Source organism: Gasterosteus aculeatus, chromosome 13 (genome assembly GCF_964276395.1).
Source record: "Gasterosteus aculeatus chromosome 13, fGasAcu3.hap1.1, whole genome shotgun sequence".
Classification (NCBI taxonomy): Eukaryota; Metazoa; Chordata; class Actinopteri; order Perciformes; family Gasterosteidae; genus Gasterosteus; species Gasterosteus aculeatus.
The window spans coordinates 2,349,243-2,373,686 of NC_135701.1; the positions used below are offsets into that span (position 1 = coordinate 2,349,243).

A 24,444-nucleotide genomic window follows, 5' to 3' on the forward strand; every position below is an offset into this window, starting at 1 on the left:
ATTTTTTTACAACGATAACTGGAAAAGCCGTGTGTTTGTTGTGTTCGCAGCAAGTTTCTGTGCTCAAAGACTATAATATTCGGCGCCACTATGAGACTCACCATGGCGAAAAATACGACCGCTTGCAAGGAAAACTGAGAACCTACTTGCAAGTCTAAAGAAACAACAGTTCGTTTTTACCCGGAGCCGAGAGACAAGTGAGGCAGCAGTGAAAGCTAGCTACCTGATTGCTAACGAAATAGCATCAGCCTCAAAGCCATACTGTGAGGGTGAGTTTGTGAAAACATGCATGCTGAAGGCTGCAGAAATCGTGTGCCCCGAGAAGCGACAGGCTTTTGCCAACATAAGCCTAACGAGGAATACTGTGACGGATAGGATTGCCGATCTTTCAGCGGATTTGGATAGCCAAAAGAAGCATAAAGTCAAGTCATTTGTAGCATTTTCAGTTGCAATCGATGAGAGCACTGACATTACAGATGTTGCTCAACTGGCCATATTCATTCATGGTGTTGATGAGACTTTGGCGGTCACCGAGGAGTTCCTTGAGTTGGTACCTATGACAGACACCACTACAGCGAATGACATTTTTAGTGCTGTCGTTGAAGCGCTGGACCGGGTTGGAGTGGACTGGACCCGTGCTGTCAGTGTGGCTTCAGACGGCGCACCATCAATGATAGGGAGAAAAACAGGCGTTGTGACAAAATTCAGGGAGAAAGTACAAGCTGCAAATGGAGGACAACGTTTTTGGACATTTCACAACAGTTTTGAGCATGTTTGGGACCACCTACCTGTGTGAACAAGTGTTCTCTGTAATGAACGTCACAAAAACAAAGCTTTGCTCAAGACTCACACACAAGCACTTGAATGATGTTCTTAAATTGGCTGCTACTCAGGATTTTAAGCCTGATATTGATGCACTTGGGAGGGCTAAAAGATGCCAAGTTTCAGGAGAAAAATAATTGGTGAGTTGACCTACTTCATGTAAGCTAAGGCTTCAGACACTTTTGCATCCTGTAGAACACAGTTTTGTGAAAATGAAAACATACTGTTGAAATATTTGACACTGAACATTGTGCAATATAATGTCAATCAGCAGCTTCAGTACAAAAGGGTTTGGTTTGATGGAACACTGTGGCTCATGCACTGCCAACTTTTTTTTATTCTATATTTTGAAGGCAAGAGGGGTGACTTAACCTCCTTACTTAATAGCTCCCACGTTTGTTTGTATTTTGTGGTGAGTCAGTTCAGGTGTACAGATAACTACACAGATGTGGAAATGTTAGTTAGTACATTTAAAATGTTTTTTTAGATCTTGAGAAGTTTATTTTGTTATAAATACCTATGACTACATGTTTTGCTCTGTAGATCAACTGTGATCTGAAGTTGTAATGCACATAAACTGAAGCACAGTATTGGTGAAATTGCACTTGTTTTTCTTAATAAATTGGTTTATGAGTACAAATGTTTTTGTTTTTTTTAATCAATCCAGTAATTGCTTCAAAACAGCGTAAATGCTGAAAAGCAAGGAGAACGTAAGGCACTCCCTCGTCCCAGTCTTTCCCAGTGTCATGAAAGTACCGTTAGAGTCTGATGCCACCGCTCTAGCGCACCTCGTGACTATGGATGGTAAGCACTAGACACATAGTGGGAAACACCTAAGAGTGTCTGCTGAAAAACCTTGGAGAGAAAATTCAGCACGCTAACCTCAAACTCATCCAGTAGTTCACAGCCAGATCGTCAAAAAGGAACACCGAATCATAAGAAGGCTAGACAACACGGAATACGCTGATATCTGTAACATTTCACTCCAACAAACAATGCCAAAACCCGAAGTGTAAAATAATCACCAAGCGTACGAATTATAACGGCCCATTATCTTTGATGTTTTGAACGAATTTGAATTCGTTCAAATTCGTTTGAATCCTATCTTTTTTAGCAACATACATTCAGCGGCCATTGTGTGCGCCTCACAAACAATTTCAGAGTCTTCCGTGCAGGTTTTGGGTGTTTTTTTTTTTGTAAGTCATGTTTAGGCTTTGAGTGTTTTTTGTTTTTTTTCAAAACCAATTGTCACTCTCAAGCGCCATTTTACACCCTACCCGTTTTGGCTTCTGAGTGGCTAAGTAAGCTTTTGGTATTTTCCGCGGGGTTTTAGTCAGACTAATGGGATCAAACTATCAGACAAAAAGATGAGTGAGAATCCGCTAACCAGAGCCAGACTTGAGCAAAGAAATCCAGATTTTCACTTCTGCCGTTTCTCTGTTGTGAGGCCTGCACTAAAATAGTTTATCTTGATTCTGATTATTATTTTCAAAGTCCATTGCTCACTGGCTCTGAATACACATACAGGCAAACCATGGGTTACACAAGGGGGGGATCGGTATTGTCTTGAGAGAAACTGCTTTATTAATGTTAACCTGCCAGTTATAATGTTAGGATTGTGGAGTGTTTTGTTTTAGCTTATATTATCAAGTCCTACCCTCTCTCGATGACAATGCCAGTGCCAGTGTGTTGCACTTTGACATATCATATACTTTTGAGTTTGTTCTGACTCAATTCTACATACAGCGCCTTGCTGCCATAAAAACTCGACAACCAGTGTGTATTAACACTCATGCACATCGTCCCCTGCTCGTAAAACAGTAAACTGTAAAGTACAGTGGTTTTAGTCCTGTAAAAAAATAAACCAATACAATGACATGATACATTCAATTTCGTATTAAATATGTCTTCGGCGGGAAATAATGTGTTTGGGGCTGCCGACGGAATAGGAAGGTCAAAAAGTACTCAGAGAATCAACAATATGTCTCTATAGAAAATAGACATGAATCTCAACACTGTTAATAAACCCTATCCTTTCTCTCTGTTTGCTTACTTAGGCCAACGATGCTTCAGGGAACACATGGAACTGGCTATACTTCATCCCCCTCATCATCATTGGTTCCTTCTTCATGCTAAATCTGGTGTTGGGTGTGCTGTCAGGGTGAGTACAGGGTAAAGTGAGGATGACATTAGCGGAGTGTTTCAAGATCTAACCCTCTCTTAACCGGACCAGTTGGGTGTATTGATGGCTCCATCTCTACAAGAAAAACTTAAATGAGAATGTGCTACACCTCACACAAGAATGCTGTCACGATCGGGTAGGCAGAGGCAGGACTCAAACGCAGAGTTTGACAAAAGGTACTTTTGATAAATCCAAAATAAACATCGGGGGGGGAGATGCAGGCACAGACCAGGAACTCACAGGAAAGACAGGGTTACGATATTCGGGGTAGAACATTCAATGACGCGACAAGGACAAAACACACACATGGCTTAAATACACTGGGTCGCGACGGGTCGTGGGGAGCCGGGCTAAGGGGTGCCGGCATCAGGTCCCGGGGAGCCGGCTGCAGGACACGAGCATGGGGGTGTCAGCTGCAGGATGTGGTGGAATTGTGGATTTCAGCCCTTGTGAGAAATCAAAAGTATCAGAGACTTGTTTGTGATGAAGTATTTTACTAACTAGAATATAGGAAAAATCATAAGAATACAGAAATAACCAACACAAGTCGTAAGTACAGACAGAAGTCGAATGACTACAATTCAGCTGAATAGGGGCAGATGATTCTTTCTCCCAAGAGGAGCCAGAAGATCTGACCAAGTTTCTGGGGGAGAACAGGAGCTTTTATACATCTCTGAAGGTTCGAGGAAGAGGAAAACGGAAGATCCTCACCCCCCCACAAGGGGAGATTAGTGGTAAACGGATGTTGTTTGGGAACATCCTTGGCCCTCCCTTAATGGGACCATGTCAATCATATTTGACAGACTAAATGGACGGAAGGAGAGAAGAACAGGATACGGGTTAATCCAGGCACCTGTCTGGCAAACACGATGCCATTGTGGACTTGGTCAGGTCACGAGTTTCCCAAGAAAGGTCACATACGAGTTCTTGAGACACTCACAATATGCCGCTCTACAAATTCTCCCCCAACATCTCTCTCTTTTTGTCATTTGACAACTAAGAAATCGACTTAAACTCTAAACGACAATCTTTAGGACTTTGTCTGACATGGAGTTCAGGACTGACCAGTGACCTAAGTGCAGCGTGCTCAGCCGTCACATGTAAGTTTTACAACCTTCCTTCCCAGTCCTCCGTCTTGGACATTCAAAAGTGGTCAACCCTCGCCTCCAAGTTGCTTGAGTGGGAGGCTGTTCTGGCCTGCGGGAGGTCAGGGCCTGTGGTTTCCCAGCCTCATAAATTACTTCAGGTGGTACTGTTTTAGGCTGTGTCTCACCGACAAGCTTGTAAGTTTATTGCATGTTTCCCTCCAGTTGCTGGAGCCGGTGTAGGCTGGTATCTCCTGACACGATTGTGGTTTACTGCACCAGAATGGTGGATCTTCTAAATCAAATCTTCCGTACACCCACACAGTACATACTGTATCTCTTCTTAACCCGGCAACACACATAATTAGTTCAATTAGTGACTTTCTATTTGAACCCATGCATCATGTTCTATTGTGTAGCGCAAAAATTCAGTCTTGTCTCAAAGTTCAGCTGGACAGTGGAAACTTCCTGAAATTCCCTATTGGAGTGGTGGAGAAGGCTGGAATCTGCGACCTTAAAGGAGGTTGTACTTCATTGATCGTGAGGGGGATCAGTACTAATGTGGCCAGCGATAGTGATAAACACATGTTCATACTCAGGCTCCAACCATGCTTTCTTGGAGTGTTCTTTGGCGCTGGAGATCTGTCTTCTATCGTCGTTCTTCGGGTGGCTGTCGTCTTTGCCGTCTCTGCTGGGCTCGTTGGTGTTTTGGAACACTGCAGTGGGGGCAGGGCTCTCCACCCTGCAACCAATTAACCGGAACCAGATGAAGGTGCACCTTAGTTTCCTGGTTCTGGGATGCGTTTGCAGTGGCTGGCATGGACCCACGTCGCTTTCCCTTCCACCATAACTGCCGTCTCCGTGGTCAGGAATACTTGAAAGGGCCCTGTGGAGCGTCTCTGCTTCCAGTGCTTTCTCCGGTTATCCTTAATGAGGACCTGGTCTCCGGGTTTCAGGTGGTGCTGGACTGCAGTAGCTGTGGATAGAAGCGCCGCTTTCACCTCTCCGTGCAGTGCTGAGAGTGAGGGGGAGAGGTTAGCACAATATCTCAGCATGCTCATTTAGAGCAGTGCACATCTCGCCTTTACCCACGTGATCTCTTCCATGAGACAACTTAGCATAAATGTGGAAGAGAGCAAGTCTTCTGGGCATGTAAGATATGGGAGACAGCATGTGGGACCCTAAGTATGACATCACAGTAGCCCACAATGTCACGTGATGCTAAAATGTCTCTCGGCTTTTCCCACTGCTCGCAAACAGAGAGGAAGACCCGAAGCAATAGGGTCAAGTTTTGAGGAGAAGTAGGCAACAGGCCTAAGTTTTCCTCCATGAAGATGACACAAAATTGATGTCATGTAACAGTCCTTCTGGTCTATGAACTGAGTGTACGGTAGGTTGACGACTGCCTGTGCCACTCAGTCCTTGGCTCGTCCCGTGAGGAGAGAGACAATGTATGCAACTTGGGACCTCTCGGAGGGAGGCAGAGGGCTGAAGCTTGAAAGCGAGAGAACACTGAATCAGGAATGGTCGACAGGAACCAGAAGCACCAGAGCCGTGCTCCGGGGGTGGTAAGTGCGCTTCTGACGCGGGAGCCGAGTGAGAAGGAGGTCTGAGAGCACTTGTAGCACCTGGGACCTGAGTAGCGCCGGGGAGACTCAGCAGATGATCACGGAGAGACTCCATGCTGCACTCATGACGGACACTCATAGCCTGCATGGCTTCCGCCAGGAAAAAGCACAACTCTGAACCGGAAATCCAATCAAAGTTCTTTACTCATACAGGCTGGGTCAAAACCGGGGTAGCAGTCCAACGGGCAAACAAATCCAGAGGGGAGGCAGGGAATCCGTAAACGAGGATAGGCAGGGTTCAGAACCAGGATGGCAATCCGACAGGTGAACAAATCCAAAAAGGGGCAGGTGAAGTGTTTGTGGTCAAAAAAGGCAGGCTAAGTCAGGACGGGATATCAGGTAAACACTGGAAAACTTGGCATACACACAAGACAATCTGGCAGAGTGGAAGTGTGGGGACCTAAATAGTGAGGGGCTAATGAGGGAATGGGCTGCAGGTGGGAAGGGCATGAGGACCAGATGAAGAGTGTCACGATGTAGGTCCTCGGGGCCGCAGAGACAGCACGACACGGCAGGGTTGGTTGCAATATAACAGATTTTATTCAAAGTTTTCATACACAGAGCAGTGAGGTCTCCGCGTCTCTCGCTCCCTCGCCGCCGCTCTCACTGCTCTTAAAAAGACATAAACACAGGGTTAGAGTAGCATCAGCTGTGCTGATGCCAATTGCTCCCACCTGGCACCGTTCCCTGAGCCACTCCCCCCTCTCTCCTGCTGCAGACGAGCCCAAAACCACGCCCGCCACCACATACCCCCACCGCCCGACTTAGGCCGGGAAGCCCACCGGCCTAACCTACTCCCCCCCCCACCCTCAAGAGGGCGGGAGAGGAAGTCTGCCACGACCATCTGCGCCCCCGGCCTATGGACCACTCTGAAGTTAAAAGGCTGTAGCGCCAGATACCACCGGGTGATCCGGGCGTTGGTATCCTTCATGCGGTGGAGCCATTGGAGCGGGGCGTGGTCCGAACAGAGGGTGAAAGAGCGTCCCAGGAGGTAGTAGCGCAGGGAGTCCACCGCCCACCGGATGGCCAGGCACTCCTTTTCCACCGTGCTGTACCTGGCCTCCCTTTCGGACAGCTTCCGGCTGATGTATAAGACTGGGCGGTCGACCCCCTCCACCTCCTGGGACAAAACGGCCCCCAGCCCTCTGTCCGATGCGTCAGTCTGCAGAGTGAAGGGAAAAGAAAAGTCAGGGGTATGGAGGAGTGGTTCCCCACAAAGAGTCTGTTTCACCTTCTCAAACGCCTGCTGGCACTGCTCCGACCACTGGACCGGATCTGACGCACCTCTCCGGGTCAGGTCGGTCAGGGGGCTGGCGAGGTCCGCGAAGCTGGGAATGAACCGCCTGTAATACCCCGCCAGCCCCAAGAACCGCCTCACCTCTTTTTTCGTCTTGGGCCGCGGGCAGGCCGCAATCGCCGCAGTGTTGTCTACCTGAGGACGCACCTGCCCGCCCCCCAAGTGGTACCCCAGATACCGGACCTCCCTCCGTCCAACTGCACACTTCCCCGGGTTGGCGGTGAGCCCCGCCCGTCTCAGGGACTCCAGCACCGCACCCACCCGCCGCATATGCTCCGCCCAGGTGGTGCTGTGGATAATGACGTCATCCAAGTAGGCGGCAGCATATGCAGCGTGGGGACGCAGCACCCGATCCATGAGACGCTGAAACGTGGCCGGGGCACCGAACAGGCCAAAGGGAAGTGTGGTAAATTGGTATAACCCATACGGAGTGGAGAACGCCGTTTTTTCCTTGGACTCTGGAGACAGAGGAATCTGCCAATAGCCCTTGGTTAAATCCAGTGTCGTAAAGAAACGTGCAGTGCCCAGCCGGTCCAGGAGTTCGTCGACCCGGGGCATCGGGTAGGCATCAAACCGTGACACATCATTCACCCTGCGATAGTCCACACAGAACCGCACCGACCCATCTTTCTTAGGCACAAGAACGATGGGGCTACACCAGGCGCTGTGGGACTCTTCTATTACCCCCATCTCCAACATACTAGCCAATTCCCCCTGAACCACTTTTCTTTTGTGTTCGGGCATCCTGTAGGGACGTGATCTCACAGTCACCCCCGGGGGAGTCTCGATTCTGTGAGCTATCAGGTCGGTCCGGCCTGGCAGGGGGGAGAACACGTCAGCAAACTGCTTCTGCAACTGGGCGATGTCCGTTCTCTGGTCCTCGGAGAGACGGGCCTCGTACGGGAGCGGGGTGGGATCAGCCGCTTTTGGCACCTCCGGCCCCAGCTCTTCTCTTTCCGGTACCGCGGACACCAGGGCAACAGACTCCGCCTCCCTCCAGGCTTTCAGGAGGTTTAGGTGGTATATCTGCGTCGCCCCGCCCCGGTCAGACCGCACCACCTCATAGTCGACATCCCCCACCTGCCGTGTGACCTCGAAGGGCCCTTGCCACTTAGCCAGGAGTTTAGAGTTGGAAGAAGGAAGTAACACAAGTACCTTTTCTCCCGGCGTGAATTGCCGCAGCCTGGCTCCTCTGTTGTACAGCCGTTGTTGCCGTTCCTGGGCCTGGAGCAAATTCTCTCGTGACATTCTACCCAGTGTGTGGAGCTTTGCTCGCAGGTCCAGGACGTACTGGATCTCGTTCTTGCCAGGGCTCGGACCTTCCTCCCAGCTTTCCTTAATTAGGTCCAGCACCCCACTCGGTGTCCTGCCAAACAAAAGTTCAAAGGGAGAAAACCCCGTGGAGGCCTGGGGGACCTCCCGCACTGCAAACAACAGAGGGTCAAGCCAGTTATCCCAATTACGTTCATCTTCGCTAATAAATTTACGGATCATGGACTTCAGAGTCTTATTCATACGTTCCACCAGCCCATCCGTCTGCGGGTGGTACACGCTAGTACGAATGGACTTGATGCCCAGTAACCCGTAAAGTTCTCTCAGTGTGCGCGACATGAACGAGGTGCCCTGGTCAGTCAGAATCTCTTTAGGGATTCCGACTCGGGAGATGACCTGAAACAGAGCCCGCGCGACACTCTTTGCAGAGATATTGCGCAACGGCACTGCCTCCGGATATCGCGTTGCGTAATCCATGAGGACTAACACAAAGCGATATCCGCGTGCGCTCCGGTGAAACGGCCCGATGAGGTCCATACCGATCCGCTCGAACGGAACCTCCACCAACGGCAGAGGACGCAACGGCGCCCTCGGAGTGGCCGGAGCGTTTACTAACTGACACTCCGGGCAGGACGCGCACCGGCGGCGCACGTCCCCCCGGATGCCTGGCCAATAAAATCGGGTCATTATCCGGTCTAGCGTTTTTTCGTATCCCATATGCCCCGCCATCGGGTTATAATGAGCCGCCTGGAAAATCATTTCCCGACGGCTTTTCGGCACCAGCAACTGGGTGTTTTCCTGCCCCGTCAGAGTGTCACGACTCACTCTATACAGTCTGTCCCTAATCAACGAAAAGTGCGGATATGATTGCGCCGCGTCAGGGCGCACCAACTGACCATCAATCCTAATCACTTGGTCGTAAGCTGAGCGTAGAGTATCGTCACGAGACTGCTCGAGTGGAAAATCTTCCATGGAGCGAAACCCGGGAACCGGCGGAGTCTCTACGAGAGGCTCTGCCGACTCGCCCTCCCCGTCTGCAGCGTCGGACGACCTCGCGTCACCGCTGAGCACCGCGCACATACCGCATAACCCTGTCGGTCGTGAACGCACCCCCGCGGCCAGCCCCATTAGCTTATCAAACCCTGGCCAATCTGTTCCCAAAATTACGGGGTGCGTCAGGCGGGAGCTAACCGCTGCCTTCACACTATGCTTTTTCCCTCTATGCCTAAATTCTACGGACACTATGGGATACTCGTGAACGTCCCCATGCACACACCTTATTTTCACCCGTGACGCCTCCACCAATGCCCCGGGCCGAACCAGGCTCTGGTGAATCATAGACTGCATGCAGCCCGAATCAACCAACGCCTGGCGTATACCCCCCTGGATTCTTACCGGAACGCGGTACGTCGCTCCCGGACCGGGGGAGGGTGTTGGAACGCCGGCCCCACCTCCATCAGCGGACACTCTCTCCGGAGGTGTCCGGGCTGCCCGCACCTCCAACATTCCTGCCCCGGCGTTTGAGAACCCCTCTGTGGGTCGGGAAGGGCACCGGAGCGCTCTGCGGTCGGCGGGTAGCGGGCCGGAAGGAACGATGTCCGTCGCGGGGCCGGCACGGGTCGCTCCACCGGCTGCGGCTGCCCCCCTCGCCGTCGCGCTGGTCGGTCCGGGGATGGCGTACCCTCCTCGTCCCGCTGCCCACTGGGGTGCACCGCCAGGTGATCCTCTGCGAGGGTGATGGCCGCTTTGAGGGTCGGTGGGCGGTGGTACTTCACCCACGCTGCCGTCCGGGCCGGGAGCCCCTCCGCGAACTGCTCCAAGACCACCTTCTCCATCACGGCCTCCTTCCCCCCAACGCCGTTAGGCAGCAGCCATCTGTTCGCGGCGTCCTTGAGCCGCTGCCCGTACGCGAACGGCCGGTCCCCCGGCTCCAACCTGGTCTGCCGAAACCGCCGGCGGTGGTCCTCTGGCAGCAGCCCCAGCCTGTCGGTGACCGCCTTACGCACGGATGCGTAGTCCCGCCGGGCCGCCGGTGGCAGCCCCATGGCCGCCGTCTGTGCCTCCCCGGATAAGAGAGGTAAAAGCCGGACCGACCACTCCTCCGCCGGCCAGCTGCACGCCTCCGCCATCGCCTCAAAGGCCTCCAAAAAGGACTGCGCGTCATCCTCCGCCGTCATGCGATGGAGCGTCAGTCCGGTCAGCGCCGCAGGCCCGGGCGTTCGCTGAGCGTCGGCCGGTCGCGCCGCCAGTTGCTCCAGAGCCTGGGCCTGACGCCCCACCTGGGCTTGGAGCGCCCCCAGGAACTGCCGATTGGCCTCTGCCTGGTCCCGCTGGATGACCGCCAGCTCGCCGATCATCTGACCCAGCGCCAAGATCGGCTGAGCTGGCATCCCCTGCTGCTGCTCGTCAGTCATTCCGCCGTTCCCCCGCTACGTTGGGCGCCACTGTCACGATGTAGGTCCTCGGGGCCGCAGAGACAGCACGACACGGCAGGGTTGGTTGCAATATAACAGATTTTATTCAAAGTTTTCATACACAGAGCAGTGAGGTCTCCGCGTCTCTCGCTCCCTCGCCGCCGCTCTCACTGCTCTTAAAAAGACATAAACACAGGGTTAGAGTAGCATCAGCTGTGCTGATGCCAATTGCTCCCACCTGGCACCGTTCCCTGAGCCACTCCCCCCTCTCTCCTGCTGCAGACGAGCCCAAAACCACGCCCGCCACCACAAAGAGAATAAGATGATTTCTTGTTGATGACAGGATCTGGAATGACAGTAGATTTAATTGACAAGAAAGCAGGCAGGCAGGAGAACAACTAATACGATGGAGAATTCGTGACAACTAATATGGAGAATATGTCGCATTCCATCAAATATGATTGTTTTTCACCCTGAACGGTACTGTGTGCACCTGGAGAACTTGTTGGCACAGTTTAGCTGACGTTTTGGTTAGAGTTCAACGTCATGGAGGATATTGCTGCATTTATTTGAAACCCATTCCTGCATATTGACACAGAGGAGGTTGCACCTAAATTCCAGAAAGGATTTGCTTTGCCAGGTGGAGTGGACATGGAGATGGTTGATATGCAAAATGACACAGAGCTGAAAGCCAGGTCAAGGGACAGGGACTTTGCAGAATTGTCAGCAAAGAGAAGTTTCCTCTCCCAAAAGTGAGTGCCTACTTTGGATCAACTTCCCTGTGTGAAATGGCATTTATACAGATGAAAATCACCAAATCAAAAAACAGGAGCCAGCCCACTGACAGTCACTTCACAGACTGCCTCAGACTGGGGGCTTCATGTACTAATGCTTTTGCGGCCACTATAGGTGTATTTGTGCGCGTAAAAGGATGGCGAAGTATGCACAAACAAGCCGCACTGAAATAAAAGTGCAGTTTTCACGGGAGGGTCAAGGGGAAAGTGGGCGAAGAGATGGTAGGGGCTGCGTAAAGTGTGTCTAATTATGTATTCCGCGGTATGTGCAGAAACCGGCCGTGGAAGTGTGCATCCATTTAGCGGTGAAAATTCTCCTCCTCATAAAAGCAGGTGTAAACCAGAATGTGTGTTTTCTCACATATGCCTCCTGGTGAAATGACAGCAATAATCCGAGCCAGACGGCAACATAGGCCACGGGGCTGCAGGGATTTTTGCCACACTGTAGACAGAGGTGGGAGTGAGAACAATGTTTATTGGGTAGAAATGTTGGAGATCTTCAGGGGGGGATTAGGAGGGTTGAAAGGAATGATGAATCCAGTGGTGAGGTTGGTAGTCCTTACTGTAGTAGAGGGGAGTCCAGATAGGAGAGGAGGGTGCTGGCTGTATGCTGAGGCTAGAGTCCGTGGTGGGGCGAGCAGGCAGGGGGCGAAACGGAAGGCGGTGAAGGCTCCGAACATGTAGCCGATTCCAGCAACGGGAGGTAAGCTAGAAGAGACAAAAGGCGAAAGGTCAAAACTTTGGAAACAGTATCTGCTAAATTTGTTGTTGCTCCTAGTGTCTTAAGTTAATTTGATTGCTGGTTTGCTTTAGTTTTCGTCGTCTCACTGCCAGTTCTCTTTGTTTGAAGTTATCTTGGTTGCTAGTTTGCTCAATCTCTTTCAGTCTTTTAGTGCCAGGTTGTGTTCTAGATTCTACTATTAAGTTAACTGCCAGTGTGCCCTCCTAACTCTGCTAGGTTTTGACCTGATCTAAGTCTGTTTTGCCTTGTCTTCTGAAGCAAATAAGACTTGAATCCTTAAACTCTCATTTTGTCAAAACACCACATGGTGATTGTTCACCGATTAGGGTGTCAAGCTATTGGTGCTTTGCATTTTGAGGAGTTTCTGTTGAGGCCAATCGACCTTTTGTCTCCTAAACGACGGGGGAGCGGCCAGCGCAGCCGCAGCAGACTTCCACTAACGAGGGAGTATTTAACTAGAAATCGTGGGAAGCGTTAGCTTATCCTCGCAGCACGAAGACGAGCAGAACAAAGACAAAGGAGTCTTTCGTGGAGTCAAGACGAGCAGAACAAAGACAAAGGAGTCTTTCAGGGTGGCTGAATGCGGCGCCTTCTTCTGCTATTTTTAATAATGTGTTTGACCCCTTTACCCGTGCCTGTTCGAATCTCTTCCCGCAGATACTACAGGCCTCGGGCTAGATCTGCTCTCTATCGTAACCTCTCCTCTCTCTCCTATCCCACCCGCTCCACACATGTCCAGCACCTCGTCACAGCAGGTCTTTGGAACTTCCAGTCAGCGACTCGCAAGGCTGACTTCATCTCCGGCTTCGCTATCCAGCAGTGACTCGACTTCCTCGCTCTCACCGAGACCTGGATCACACTTGAGAACACATCTACCCCAGCCGCTCTCTCCTCCGCCTTCTCCTTCAGCCACACTCCCAGGCCCACTGGTAGGGGTGGTGGCACAGGTCTACTCAGTTCACCCAAATGGAGCTTTTCTCTCTACCCTCCACCCTCCACCTCCACCATCCACCCCAATGTCCTTTGAATTCCATGCTGTAACAGTCACTCACCCGGTACAATTAACCATCGTTGTCCTCTACCGTCCGCCAGGCTCCTTAGGTCATTTCTTAGAAGAACTGGACATTCTCCTGTCTAATTTCCCCGAAAATGGACCTCTGCTCTTCCTCCTGGGTGACTTCAACATCCAGACAGAGAAGTTATCTGACCTCTTACACCTACTTTCTTCCTTCGCTCTGTCACTCAGTCCCTCTCCTCCTACTCACAAAGCCGGCAATCACCTTGACTACATCTTTACTAGAAACTGCTCTACCACTTACCTCTCTGTAACTCCACTTCATGTGTCTGATCACTTCTTCATCTCTTACTCCCTTCCACTCTCTATAACTAACAAACCTCCCTCATTGACTAACTCTCAGCCACCATGCGAGCGTCGGAAAGGAGATGGCGTAAATATAAACGACCTGACGACCTGCTTAAATTTCAATCTCTCCTCTCCTCGTTTTCTGCTTCTATCTCTGCTGCCAAAAGCTCTTTCTACCAATCCAAAATCGAATCTTCATTTTCTAACCCCAAAAAACTCTTCTCGATCTTCTCCAATCTCCTCGAACCCCCCTACCCCTCCTCCACCCTTCTTCCGGGAGACTTTGTCAACTACTTCACCAAGAAAATAGCTGACATACGCTCCTCCTCTTTTCGCCCTCACTTTCCTCTTTCACCGCCCTCTCTCCTAACCAAATTCTTACCATAGTAACCTCTGCCCGTCCTGCCCTCTTGACCCCATTCCATCACATCTTCTACAATCTATCGCACCTGACCTTCTTCCGTCCCTCACCTGTCTCATCAACAACGCTCTGTTATCTGGCTGCTTTCCCAATTCTCTGAAGGAGGCAAGAGTCAACCCCCTCCTGAAGAAACCTACCCTCAACCCTTCTGAAGAAAACAACTACAGACCGGTCTCTCTTCTTCCCTTTTTGTCCAAAACCCTTGAACGTGCTATCTTTAATCAACTCTCCTCTTATCTCCACTGTAACAACCTCCTTGACCCCCACCAGTCAGGTTTCAAGGCAGGCCACTCCACAGAGACTGCTCTCCTTGATGTCTCAGAGCAACTCCACACTGCTAGAGCCGCCTCTCTCTCCTCTGTCCTCATCCTTCTGGACCTCTCTGCTGCATTTGACACGGTCAACCACCAGATCCTTATTTCCTCCCTTCAGGAACTTGGTGTCACAGGCTCTGCTCTCTCCCTTCTCTCGTCCTACCTCGACGGCCGCACCTACCGGGTAACCTGGCGAGGATCTGTGTCGGAACCTTGTCCTCTTGCTACTGGAGTTCCTCAGGGTTCCGTGCTGGGTCCCCTCCTGTTTTCGCTTTACACCAGGGGTGTCAAACTCAATTGCACAGGGGGCCAAAATTCAAAACACACTTCAGGTCGCGGGCCGAACAGAATAAACATTTATTGAACACACTAAAACTAAATGTTTCTTTTAACATAAATATAAATACAAACAGACAGGAATGTTATTCTGCAATAAATAAACTTAAACTTTAAATAACTTAAAATATCTTGCTCTCCATAAAAATATATCCAGTCAAAATGATACAAGTTAGAAATATGAACATGCTGCAAAAAACCGCCTGAAAAAATAAATAAAAATTGTGACAGTGCTTGTGCTTTAAGTAAACATTAAAATAACAAATCAAAACATTTGAAATTCTTTGCTTTTGTCATTTTATATTAAAAAAACTTTGATTTTACTCTCCATAAAAATGTCTCCTGTCAAAATTATACAAGTTAGAAATATGAACATGCTGCAAAACAAAACAAAACCTGGAAATATAAATAAAATTTGTGCTTTTCAGTAATAACAAATAACGATGCAAAACATTCAGTTTTCTTTTCTCTTATGCCATTTTATCAGAGCTGGATGCTTGGCATCTTTTTTTGGCAACAAGTTGGTTTATGTTTTTCGTGAGGTCCCGTGTTGTGGAGACTCTCAGGATGGACTGAAGGTGCTCATCAGTGAGACGACTCCTGTGTGCGGTATTGTTTTCATCACTGAGAACAGCTTCTCACACAGATATGTGCTACCAAACATGCACAAGGTTCGAGCCGCATGTAGACGGAGCTGGGGCATTGCTGCGGGAATGGAGTGAATAAACAGTGTCGTACTTTGTCTTTAGTGTCCCATCACACTGCAGCTCAATCAGCTCCATCTGAATCTGCACAGGTGCAGTTTCCACGTCGACGGCAAATGGGTTGCGAAACAACTCAAAATTATTTTTTTGTTCCTCAAAATCACCAAAGCGCCGTGCGAACTCCGTGCGCAGCGCGCTCAGTTTATCAGCAAAGTGCGTATTTGGGAACACCGTTGTTCCGCATTACTTGGCAACAGGGAAAGTGGGGCAAGTTGCACTGGTGCATTTGTGTCTCCCATAAAATCAGCTTCACTGGAAATGCCTTCACTGCGTCATACAGGTCAGTGATCATGCGGTCACGTCCCTGGAGCTGGAGGTTTACGGCATTGAGACGTGCGGTTGTGTCAGACAGAAACGCCACCGAAAGCGCTCGCCAAGGGAGCTGAAGCGCTGCATTATGGGATCTGTAGTTTATTTTGTTATCAGCGCTTCATATCGTCGGGCCATTAGTAACAATAATATAAAATGATCTCGCGGGCCAGATATAATTGCATGCCGTGCCGGATATGGCCCGCGGGCCTTGAGTTTGACATATATGCTTTACACCAACTCTCTTGGCGCTTTCATTTGCTCGCATGGCTTCTCTTACCACAGCTATGCCGATGACACCCAACTAATTCTCTCCTTCCCTCACTCGGACACCCAGGTGGTGGCTCAGATCTCTGCCTGTCTAACTGACATCTCTCAGTGGATGTCCGCCCACCATCTGAAAATGAACCCCGACAAGACTGAACTACTTCTCTTTCCCAGAAAAGATTCGCTTACCCAGGACCTGACAGTCAACTTTGGAAACTCCTTACTAACGGCCACTTTGACCGCTAAGAACCTCGGTGTCACACTCGACAGCCAACTCTCCCTGACTCCCAACATCACCGCGACAACGCGATCCTGTAGATACACGCTCTACAACATCAGGAGAATACGTCCCCTCACTCAGAAGGCAGCGCAGGTACTGATTCAGGCTCTTGTCATCTCCCGCCTGGACTACTGCAACTCCCTCCTGGCTGGTCTCCCTGCCACCGCCATTCGACCTCTGCAGCTCATTCAGAATGCAGCAGCTCGACTGGTCTTCAACCCTCCGAAATTCTCCCACACTACTCCACTCCTCCGCTCTCTTCACTGGCTACCGGTGGCCGCCCGCATCCAGTTCAAAACATTGGTGCTCACGTACTATGCTGTGAATGGATCAGGTCCAGCTTACATCCAGGACATGGTCAAACCCTATATCCCAACCCGCACTCTCCGCTCTGCATCTGCAAAACTACTCGGCCCTCCCTCACTGAGAGCAAAACACTCGACTAGATCTCGACTCTTTGCTGTCCTTGCGCCGAAATGGTGGAACGAGCTCTCTGAAGACACCAGGACCGCAGAGAGCCTTCACATCGCAAACTAAAGACACACCTCTTCAGACTCTACCTCGACTAAAGATTAACAAATTGTAGCACTTAAATTGTACTTGTAACGTCACTCATCTATAGCAAATTGTAAATTGGCTTATTTGAGGAAATTGCACTTTCTTGTTTCTTGTTCTCCTGAGTTTGTACCCTATGGTTGAATGCACTTATTGTACATCGCTTTGGATAAAAGCGTCCGCTAAATGACATGTAATGTAATGTAGTCGCCGAGCTCGGTGACGTCTCCTCGGCACGCTAGTTCGGTCTGGAGTTCGGGATGGAGACCGCGATGGTAGATGGTAAGGAGTGCGGTCTCACTCCACCCGCTGCCAGCGGCGAGGGTCCGGAATCTTAGAGCGTAGTCCGACACAGTCTGTGACCCCTGACGGATTTCGCACAGCAATTCCCCCGTGGTCTTCCCGGTGACGGGGTGGTCGAACACATCCTTAAATTTTGCCTGGAAGTGTTGCTCGGACAGAAGTTCTGGGGCTCCGGCTGACCAGATGGCCGTCGCCCAATCGAGGGCTCTTCCGGTTAACAGGGAGATGACGAAGTCGACTCTATCCTTCTGTAGTAGCAACTGTAGTCTCAAGGGATAAGGCAAAACGGGGAATCCGGGGACAGGCAGAGGTTCAGAGACACGGGATGGCAAAGGATGGATCTGGTCCAGGGAATAGGCAGGTTCGTGGTCAAGAGAAGGCGGAAGGTCAATACACAGGAGCTCACTGGTTCTACGGGAATTCAGGGGCAGAGAAACAAAGGGTTCAGCAAAGACGCGTACTCGTAATACCTCACAACTCACTCGCTGCGTCGGCCTGCTCTTATAGGTCTCCTCTCGTGGGTGTTCCCAATTTCGGTGATTGGCTCCGGTGGACGCATCCTCCCTCGCAGGTGTTTAGAATTCTGGTGATTAGCTCCAGAGGACGCGTCCTTCAGCGCCCCCTTGCGGCCTCCTGCCGCCACGCTGGGGTTAAGACCTCACAATATACACTGTGCGTATGTGCGTGTGTACGTGTGTGTGTTTCCAACAGGGAGTTTGCCAAGGAGAGAGAGCGGGTGGAGAAGAGGCAAGAATTTCTGAAGCTGCGCAGGCAACAACAGATTGAAAGAGAGTTAACTGGGTACCTGGAATGGATCTGCAAGGCAGGTCAGAAGAACACACAATCCAATCAAAAGTCTTGGCTGTAAGTGATGTTGACACAAATGTAATCAGATTATGTCTGTAAGTGAAAGTGTAGTATCTGTGTTGCAGAGGAGGTGATGCTGGCTGAGGAAGACCAGAACGCAGAGGAGAAGTCTCTGGATGGAGTATGGTACAAAAAGAAACACAACAGCTCTGGTGAGAACTGCCATCCGAAAAAAATGTGCCTGGTTAAGTGTCATGTTAGAAGTCAAGAAGTAAAGACACTACAACTTAGCCTACATATTTCTATAAAAAGCAAGATCAATTAAAGCTGCAAGCAGCGATGGCCAGGTCCTCGCTACTCCGCATGTCGGGGCACTGGCCGGACGGCTAAAAACGCAGCCAAGAACTACTGTGGCCGTCGAACAAAGCGTCCCGAGACTTGTCGTTAACCATAAGGAGCGACATCAGGAATGCAAACTTCATCTTAAACATTATTATGGTCAGGTCTTTTCTGACATTTGAGAGGGATCTGTTTAATTTGTGAGGATATTGGTATCAATCGATAGTTACATAATAATTTCACTTCAGACGGATAGTACACATCCCCAAGGTGTCGCTTTAAGATAACCAGGACATTCTGATGTACTATTCCAAAATGAAAGCCTCTCAAAATACCATATCAATTTCCTTCAAAATTTCAATCACTACATTTGGGCAATTTCAGATTAGATTTAAAAGGAAACGATCAATAGTTACACAGTATTTCCACTTCAGGCAGAGTGTACACATCCCCAAGGTGTGACTCTGTGACAAGCAGAAAATCTTGATGTACCATTTTAGAAATCCCACCTTCGATGTTTACTGGATACTAGAAAATGTCACTTCCTGTTACCAGTAGGTGGCGCCTAAGTTTGATTCAACTTTACATTTCTTCAGGCCCAGAGTCTCATCAAACTTGTAAATTGGAAAGAATCTGATGATGTGGAGTAGAGTTACAACGGTTTAGTTGTTCTTGGCGAATGTTCAACTTTATCGACGCTCCCTCTCGCCACCGATTATCGGATTCTTATAATATTCACAGTTACTAACTTATTAACCTTTGAGGAGCATAACCTGTGAGCAGCAGGGTGTAAAATAAAAAACATTCAACTACCTGTTTCCCCCAGCTGGTGCTCCCTACACACATAGTTAGGAAATCCGAAATGGTAGAACGAGCTCTCTGATGACACCAGGACCGCAGAGAGCCTTCACATCTTCTGCCGCAAATTAAAGACACACCTCTTCAGACTCTACCTCGACTAAAAGACTAACAAATTGTGGCACTTGTACTTATTATGGCACTTATCTATAGCACATTGTCCATCCATCCATCCATCCATCTTCAACCGCTTATCCGGGGTCGGGTCGCGGGGGCAACAGCTCCAGCAGGGGACCCCAAACTTCCCTTTCCCGGGCCACATCTACCAGCTCTGACTGGGGGATCCCAAGGCGTTCCCAGGCCAGTGCAGAGATATAATCTCTCCACCTAGTCCTGGGTCTTCCCCGGGGCCTCTTCCCAGCTGGCCGTGCCTGAAACACCTCCCTAGGGAGGCGCCCAGGGGGCATCCTCACCAGATGCCCAAACCACCTCAACTGGCTCCTTTCGACGCAAAGGAGCAGCGGCTCTACTCCGAGCTCCTCGCGAATGGCTGAGCTTCTCACCCTATCCCTAAGGGAGACGCCAGCCACTCTCCTGAGGAAACCCATTTCGGCCGCTTGTACCCGTGACCTAGTTCTTTCGGTCATGACCCATCCTTCATGACCATAGGTGAGGGTAGGAACGAAGATTGACCGGTAGATCGAGAGCTTTGCCTTCCGGCTCAGCTCTCTTTTCGTCACAACGGTGCGGTAAAGCGAGTGCAATACCGCCCCCGCTGCTCCGATTCTCCGGCCAAACTCACACTCCATCTTCCCCTCACTCGTGAACAAGACCCCGAGGTACTTGAACTCCTTCACTTGGGGTAAGGACACATTCCCTACCTGGAGTAGGCAATCCATCGGTTTCCTGCTGAGAACCATGGCCTCAGATTTAGAGGTGCTAATCCTCATCCCGACCGCTTCACACTCGACTGCGAAACGCTCCAGTGAGAGTTGGAGGTCACAGACGGAAGATGCCATCAGGACCACATCATCTGCAAAAAGCAGCGATGAGATCCGCAGACCCCCGAACTGTAGACCCTCCTCCCCCCGACTACGCCTCGATATCCTGTCCATGAAGACCACAAACAAGATTGGTGACAAGGCGCAGCCCTGGCGAAGGCCAACCCCCACCGGAAACGCCTTCGACTTACTGCCGAGCACCCGAACACAGCTCTCGCTTTGGGCGTACAAGGATTGGATGGCCCCAAGCAAGGACCCCCTCACCCCGTACTCCCGCAGCACCTCCCACAGTATCTCTCGGGGGACCCGGTCATACGCCTTCTCCAAGTCCACAAAACACATGTAGACTGGTTGAGCATACTCCCAAGCCCCCTCTATGATCCTGGAAAGAGTGAAGAGCTGGTCCGTTGTTCCACGACCAGGACGAAAACCGCATTGTTCCTCTTCAATCCTTGGTTCGACTATCGGCCGAACCCTCCTTTCCAGCACCTTAGAGTAGACTTTACCCGGGAGGCTGAGTAGTGTGATACCCCTGTAATTGGCACACACTCTCTGGTCCCCCTTTTTGAAGAGGGGTACCACCACCCCGATCTGCCACTCTTTTGGCACTGTCCCAGACTTCCACGCAATGTTGAAGAGGCGTGTCATCCAAGACAACCCCCCAACACCCATTGCTTTTAGCATCTCTGGACGGATCTCATCAATCCCCGGGGCTTTGCCACTGCGGAGTTGTTTGACTACCTCAGTGACTTCCACCAGGCTAATTGACGATGATCCCTCCTCCGCCTCCAGCTCCGCCTCCACCAAAGAGGGCGTAGTAGTTGGGTTCAGGAGTTCCTCAAAGTGTTCCTTCCACCGCCCGATAACCTCCTCAGTCGCGGTCAACAGGGTCCCATCCTTACTGTACACAGCTTGGATGGTTCCCCGTTTCCCCCTCCTGAGGTGCCGGATGGTCTTCCAAAAACACTTTGGTGCCGACCGAAAGTCCTTCTCCATAGTTACCCCGAACTCCTCCCATACTCGCTGCTTTGCCTCCATCACGGCAGAGGCTGCTGCCCTTCGAGCCTGTCGGTACACTGCAACTGCCTCTGGAGTCCCACCGGATATCATAACCCGGAAGGCCTCCTTCTTCAGTCGGACGGCTTCCCTGACCACCGGTGTCCACCACGGAGTTCGAGGGTTACCGCCCCTTGATGCACCTAAGACCTTGAGGCCACAACTCACCGCCGCGGCTTCAGCAATGGAAGTTTTGAACATAGACCACTCTGGTTCAATGTCCCCTACCTCCACAGGAATGTGAGAGAAGCTCCGCCGGAGGTGTGAGTTGAAAATCTTTTGGACCGGGGCCTCCTCCAGACGTTCCCAGTTCACCCTCACTACACGCTTGGGTTTACCGGGTCTGTCCCGAGTCTTCCCCCATCCTCTGACCCAGCTCACAACCAGATGGTGATCAGTTGACAGCTCTGCCCCTCTCTTTACCCGAGTGTCCAGAACATGCGGCCTCAGATCAGACGATACGATTACAAAATCGATCATTGATCTTTGGCCTAGGGTGCTCTGGTACCACGTACACTTATGAACATCCTTATGTTCGAACATGGTGTTTGTTATGGACAATCCGTGACTAGCACAGAAGTCCAGTAACAAACACCCGCTCGGGTTCAGATCAGGGAGGCCATTCCTCCCAATCATGCCTCTCCAGTTATCTCCATCGTCGCCCACGTGCGCATTGAAGTCTCCCAGTAGGACTATGGAGTCCCCTACAGGAGCCCCATGCAGGACTCCATTCAGGGTCTCCAAAAAGGCCGAATACTCTGAGCTGCTGTTTGGTGCATATGCACAGACAACAGTCAGAGTTTTCCCCCCCACCACCCGAAGGCGTAGGGAGGCGACCCTTTTGTCCACTGGGGTAAACTCCAATGTAGCAGCACTCAGCCGGGGACTTATGAGTATCCCCACACCCGCCTGGCGCCTCACACCATGGGCCACTCCGGAGTAGAATAGAGTCCACCCCCTATCCAGGAGTTTGGTTCCAGAGCCGAGGCTGTGCGTAGAGGTAAGCCCCACCAGATCCAACTGATAACGCTCCACCTCCCGCACAAGCTCCGGCTCCTTCCCCCCCAGAGAGGTTACGTTCCACGTCCCCAGAGCCAGCATCTGCTGCCCAGGTCTGTTCCGTCTAGACCCCCCACTGTCACTGCCACCCTTGTAGCAGCGCACCCGACCCCATCGGTTTCCTCCACAGGTGGTGAGCCCATGGGGAGTAGAGTGTTGGGCTGCCGCGTCACTCCTTCGGGCTGTGCCCGGCCGGGCTCCGCGGTAAACCCGGCCACCAGACGCTCGCTGTCGGGCCCTCCATCTGGGCCTGGCTCCAAATGGGGGCCCCGGGCTTCCTCCGGGCCGGGTAACTCCTTCCCTCTTCCGTTTTTCGTGGGGGACTTGAACCATTCTTAGTCTGGCCCCTCGCCTGAGACCACTTTGCCAAGGGTAACCCTACCAGGAGCACAAGGCTCCCGACAACACAGCCCTCAGGTTCATAGGGACACACAAACCTCTCCACCACGATAAGGTGACGGTTCCCAGAGAGGTATAGCACATTGTAAATTGGCTTATTTGATGAAATTGCACTTTGTTTTTTCTTGCTCTTCTGAGTTTGTATCCCTATGGTTGAATGCACTTATTGTAAGTCACTTTGGATAAAAGCGTCAGCTAAATGACATGTAATGTAAAAATACAAAACTACACATATGTAATCATCTTGTAGGCAGAATTGTAGGCACTGGCTGGATCATCTTGAACTCTTCCTGTTGCCCTTTTGCACCTTTGCTGTGCTCTCAACTCTCCATCATTTGATGGCAATCTCCCGACATTTACCCAGGACGTTTTCCAAACCACTGTCTTTTAGGAACACAGTGGTCCTATTCAGACTGTGGGCCGCTCAGAGTAGATGTTGAGATGGAAGTAGCCGAGAAGATAGCTTAGCTTAGTTTAGCAGATAGCTTCACCTGGCAGTGTGTCCGTGCACTGCTTAAAGGCAGTGTAAGAGACAGCTTAACCAACTTGTTGATTTTGGAGTAAGCCTCTGGGTTACTTGTATTTACTATTTGGTCCAAGTCATACACAGAAGAGGCTCCCAGGCGTTTTCCTGCCTGCTTTAAGCGCATCCATTTTGTCACAGTGGTGTCTTTGTCAAGCTATAAGGTGGCCTCATATTTGAGAATGCTGCAAACTGTTGTTTCCAAAACTATAGAGGTCTTGCATTTCCTGAGGCCATGTGGAAGGATCAAATACTAAGAAATGATCACATGACTTGAGGAAGTCTGTGAGGGGTCAGGACTTTGACTCAGGCGCAGAGCAATAAGGCAACGAAAAAAAATTTCTTTCCAGGTTTGGAACTTTTTACTTGCAGAAATCAAATGATGCGAGACAAAAAAAGGCAGCACAGGCACAAGCGGACTTCACACACTCTTGGTGAAACAAAAAAAAGGGCCCGGCAATAAAAAAAAACCAAGACGACCACAAACAAACACTGGGAATACCTAACTGCAGACATGCAACTCGGGGAAGGACAAAAGATAACCTGACGCGGACAAGTGGGGGACTGAGGCTTAAATACAGGTGGAGGTAATTGCAAAATAAACTCACCTATGGGGAGAAACGAAGGGCGAGAAACTAAACACAGGAAGTGCAGTGGTTACAAGAATACGACAGGAAGTTAGTCTTCTCAGTCTCTTCGAGTCGTCACAGAGTCATATCTGATTTCAAACTCTTCAATTAACCCTCTGATTAAGTTTGTCTTGTCTCTGTCAGCATCAGCATTAGAAACAGTGTGTGCCCTGTGGCCTTCACCATCAAGCAGAAGTGTGAACTGTCCAATGGCCACCATTCATCCTTACATTCTCCAATGGTCAGCTTTTCCTTCTGAAACCTAATGGATGTGGTCTTCAAAATGTTGCCAATGTCAATCATGTTTGACAGAAAGCACTAAAAACGCTAACTAAAAAGTCACTGTTATGACTCATAGCCACTTGCATTTTAATGGCTGGCAATAGTCTTGATATTTTTAACAGTGTTTCACGCCTCCATGCAGACCATCTGATATTATGAAACTTACCCTGTTTCACAAAGGAGATCCCATTTTCTTCACACAGCTTCTTCAGTGCAGCAGTTTTTTTTGCTCCACCTTTCTGTAAATAAGAAGCAGCAGCTTGACCACAGAGCGATTAAATGTCTCACAGTAAGGAACGTTGCGATCAGCTGACTCTCCAGTGTGTGTGCTGTGCACAGAATGTGTTCAAGGGAGTCTCCAACTGCAGCAAGAGTTTACAACGAAGTTGTACATACCGACATT

At 50.4% G+C, this 24,444-nt stretch overlaps 1 protein-coding gene across 1 annotated transcript in view; it reads left to right on the forward strand.

Moving 5' to 3' along the window:
• cacna1ba (calcium channel, voltage-dependent, N type, alpha 1B subunit, a) overlaps positions 1–24,444 on the forward strand; it is a 124,895-nt gene that overhangs the window by 27,439 nt on the left and 73,012 nt on the right. The window contains exons 7-9 of the mRNA XM_078087326.1: positions 2,880–2,983; positions 17,860–17,975; positions 18,081–18,167. Of these exons, the coding sequence (XP_077943452.1) occupies positions 2,880–2,983; positions 17,860–17,975; positions 18,081–18,167 (307 nt within the window). The remainder of the gene's footprint in view (positions 1–2,879; positions 2,984–17,859; positions 17,976–18,080; positions 18,168–24,444) is intronic.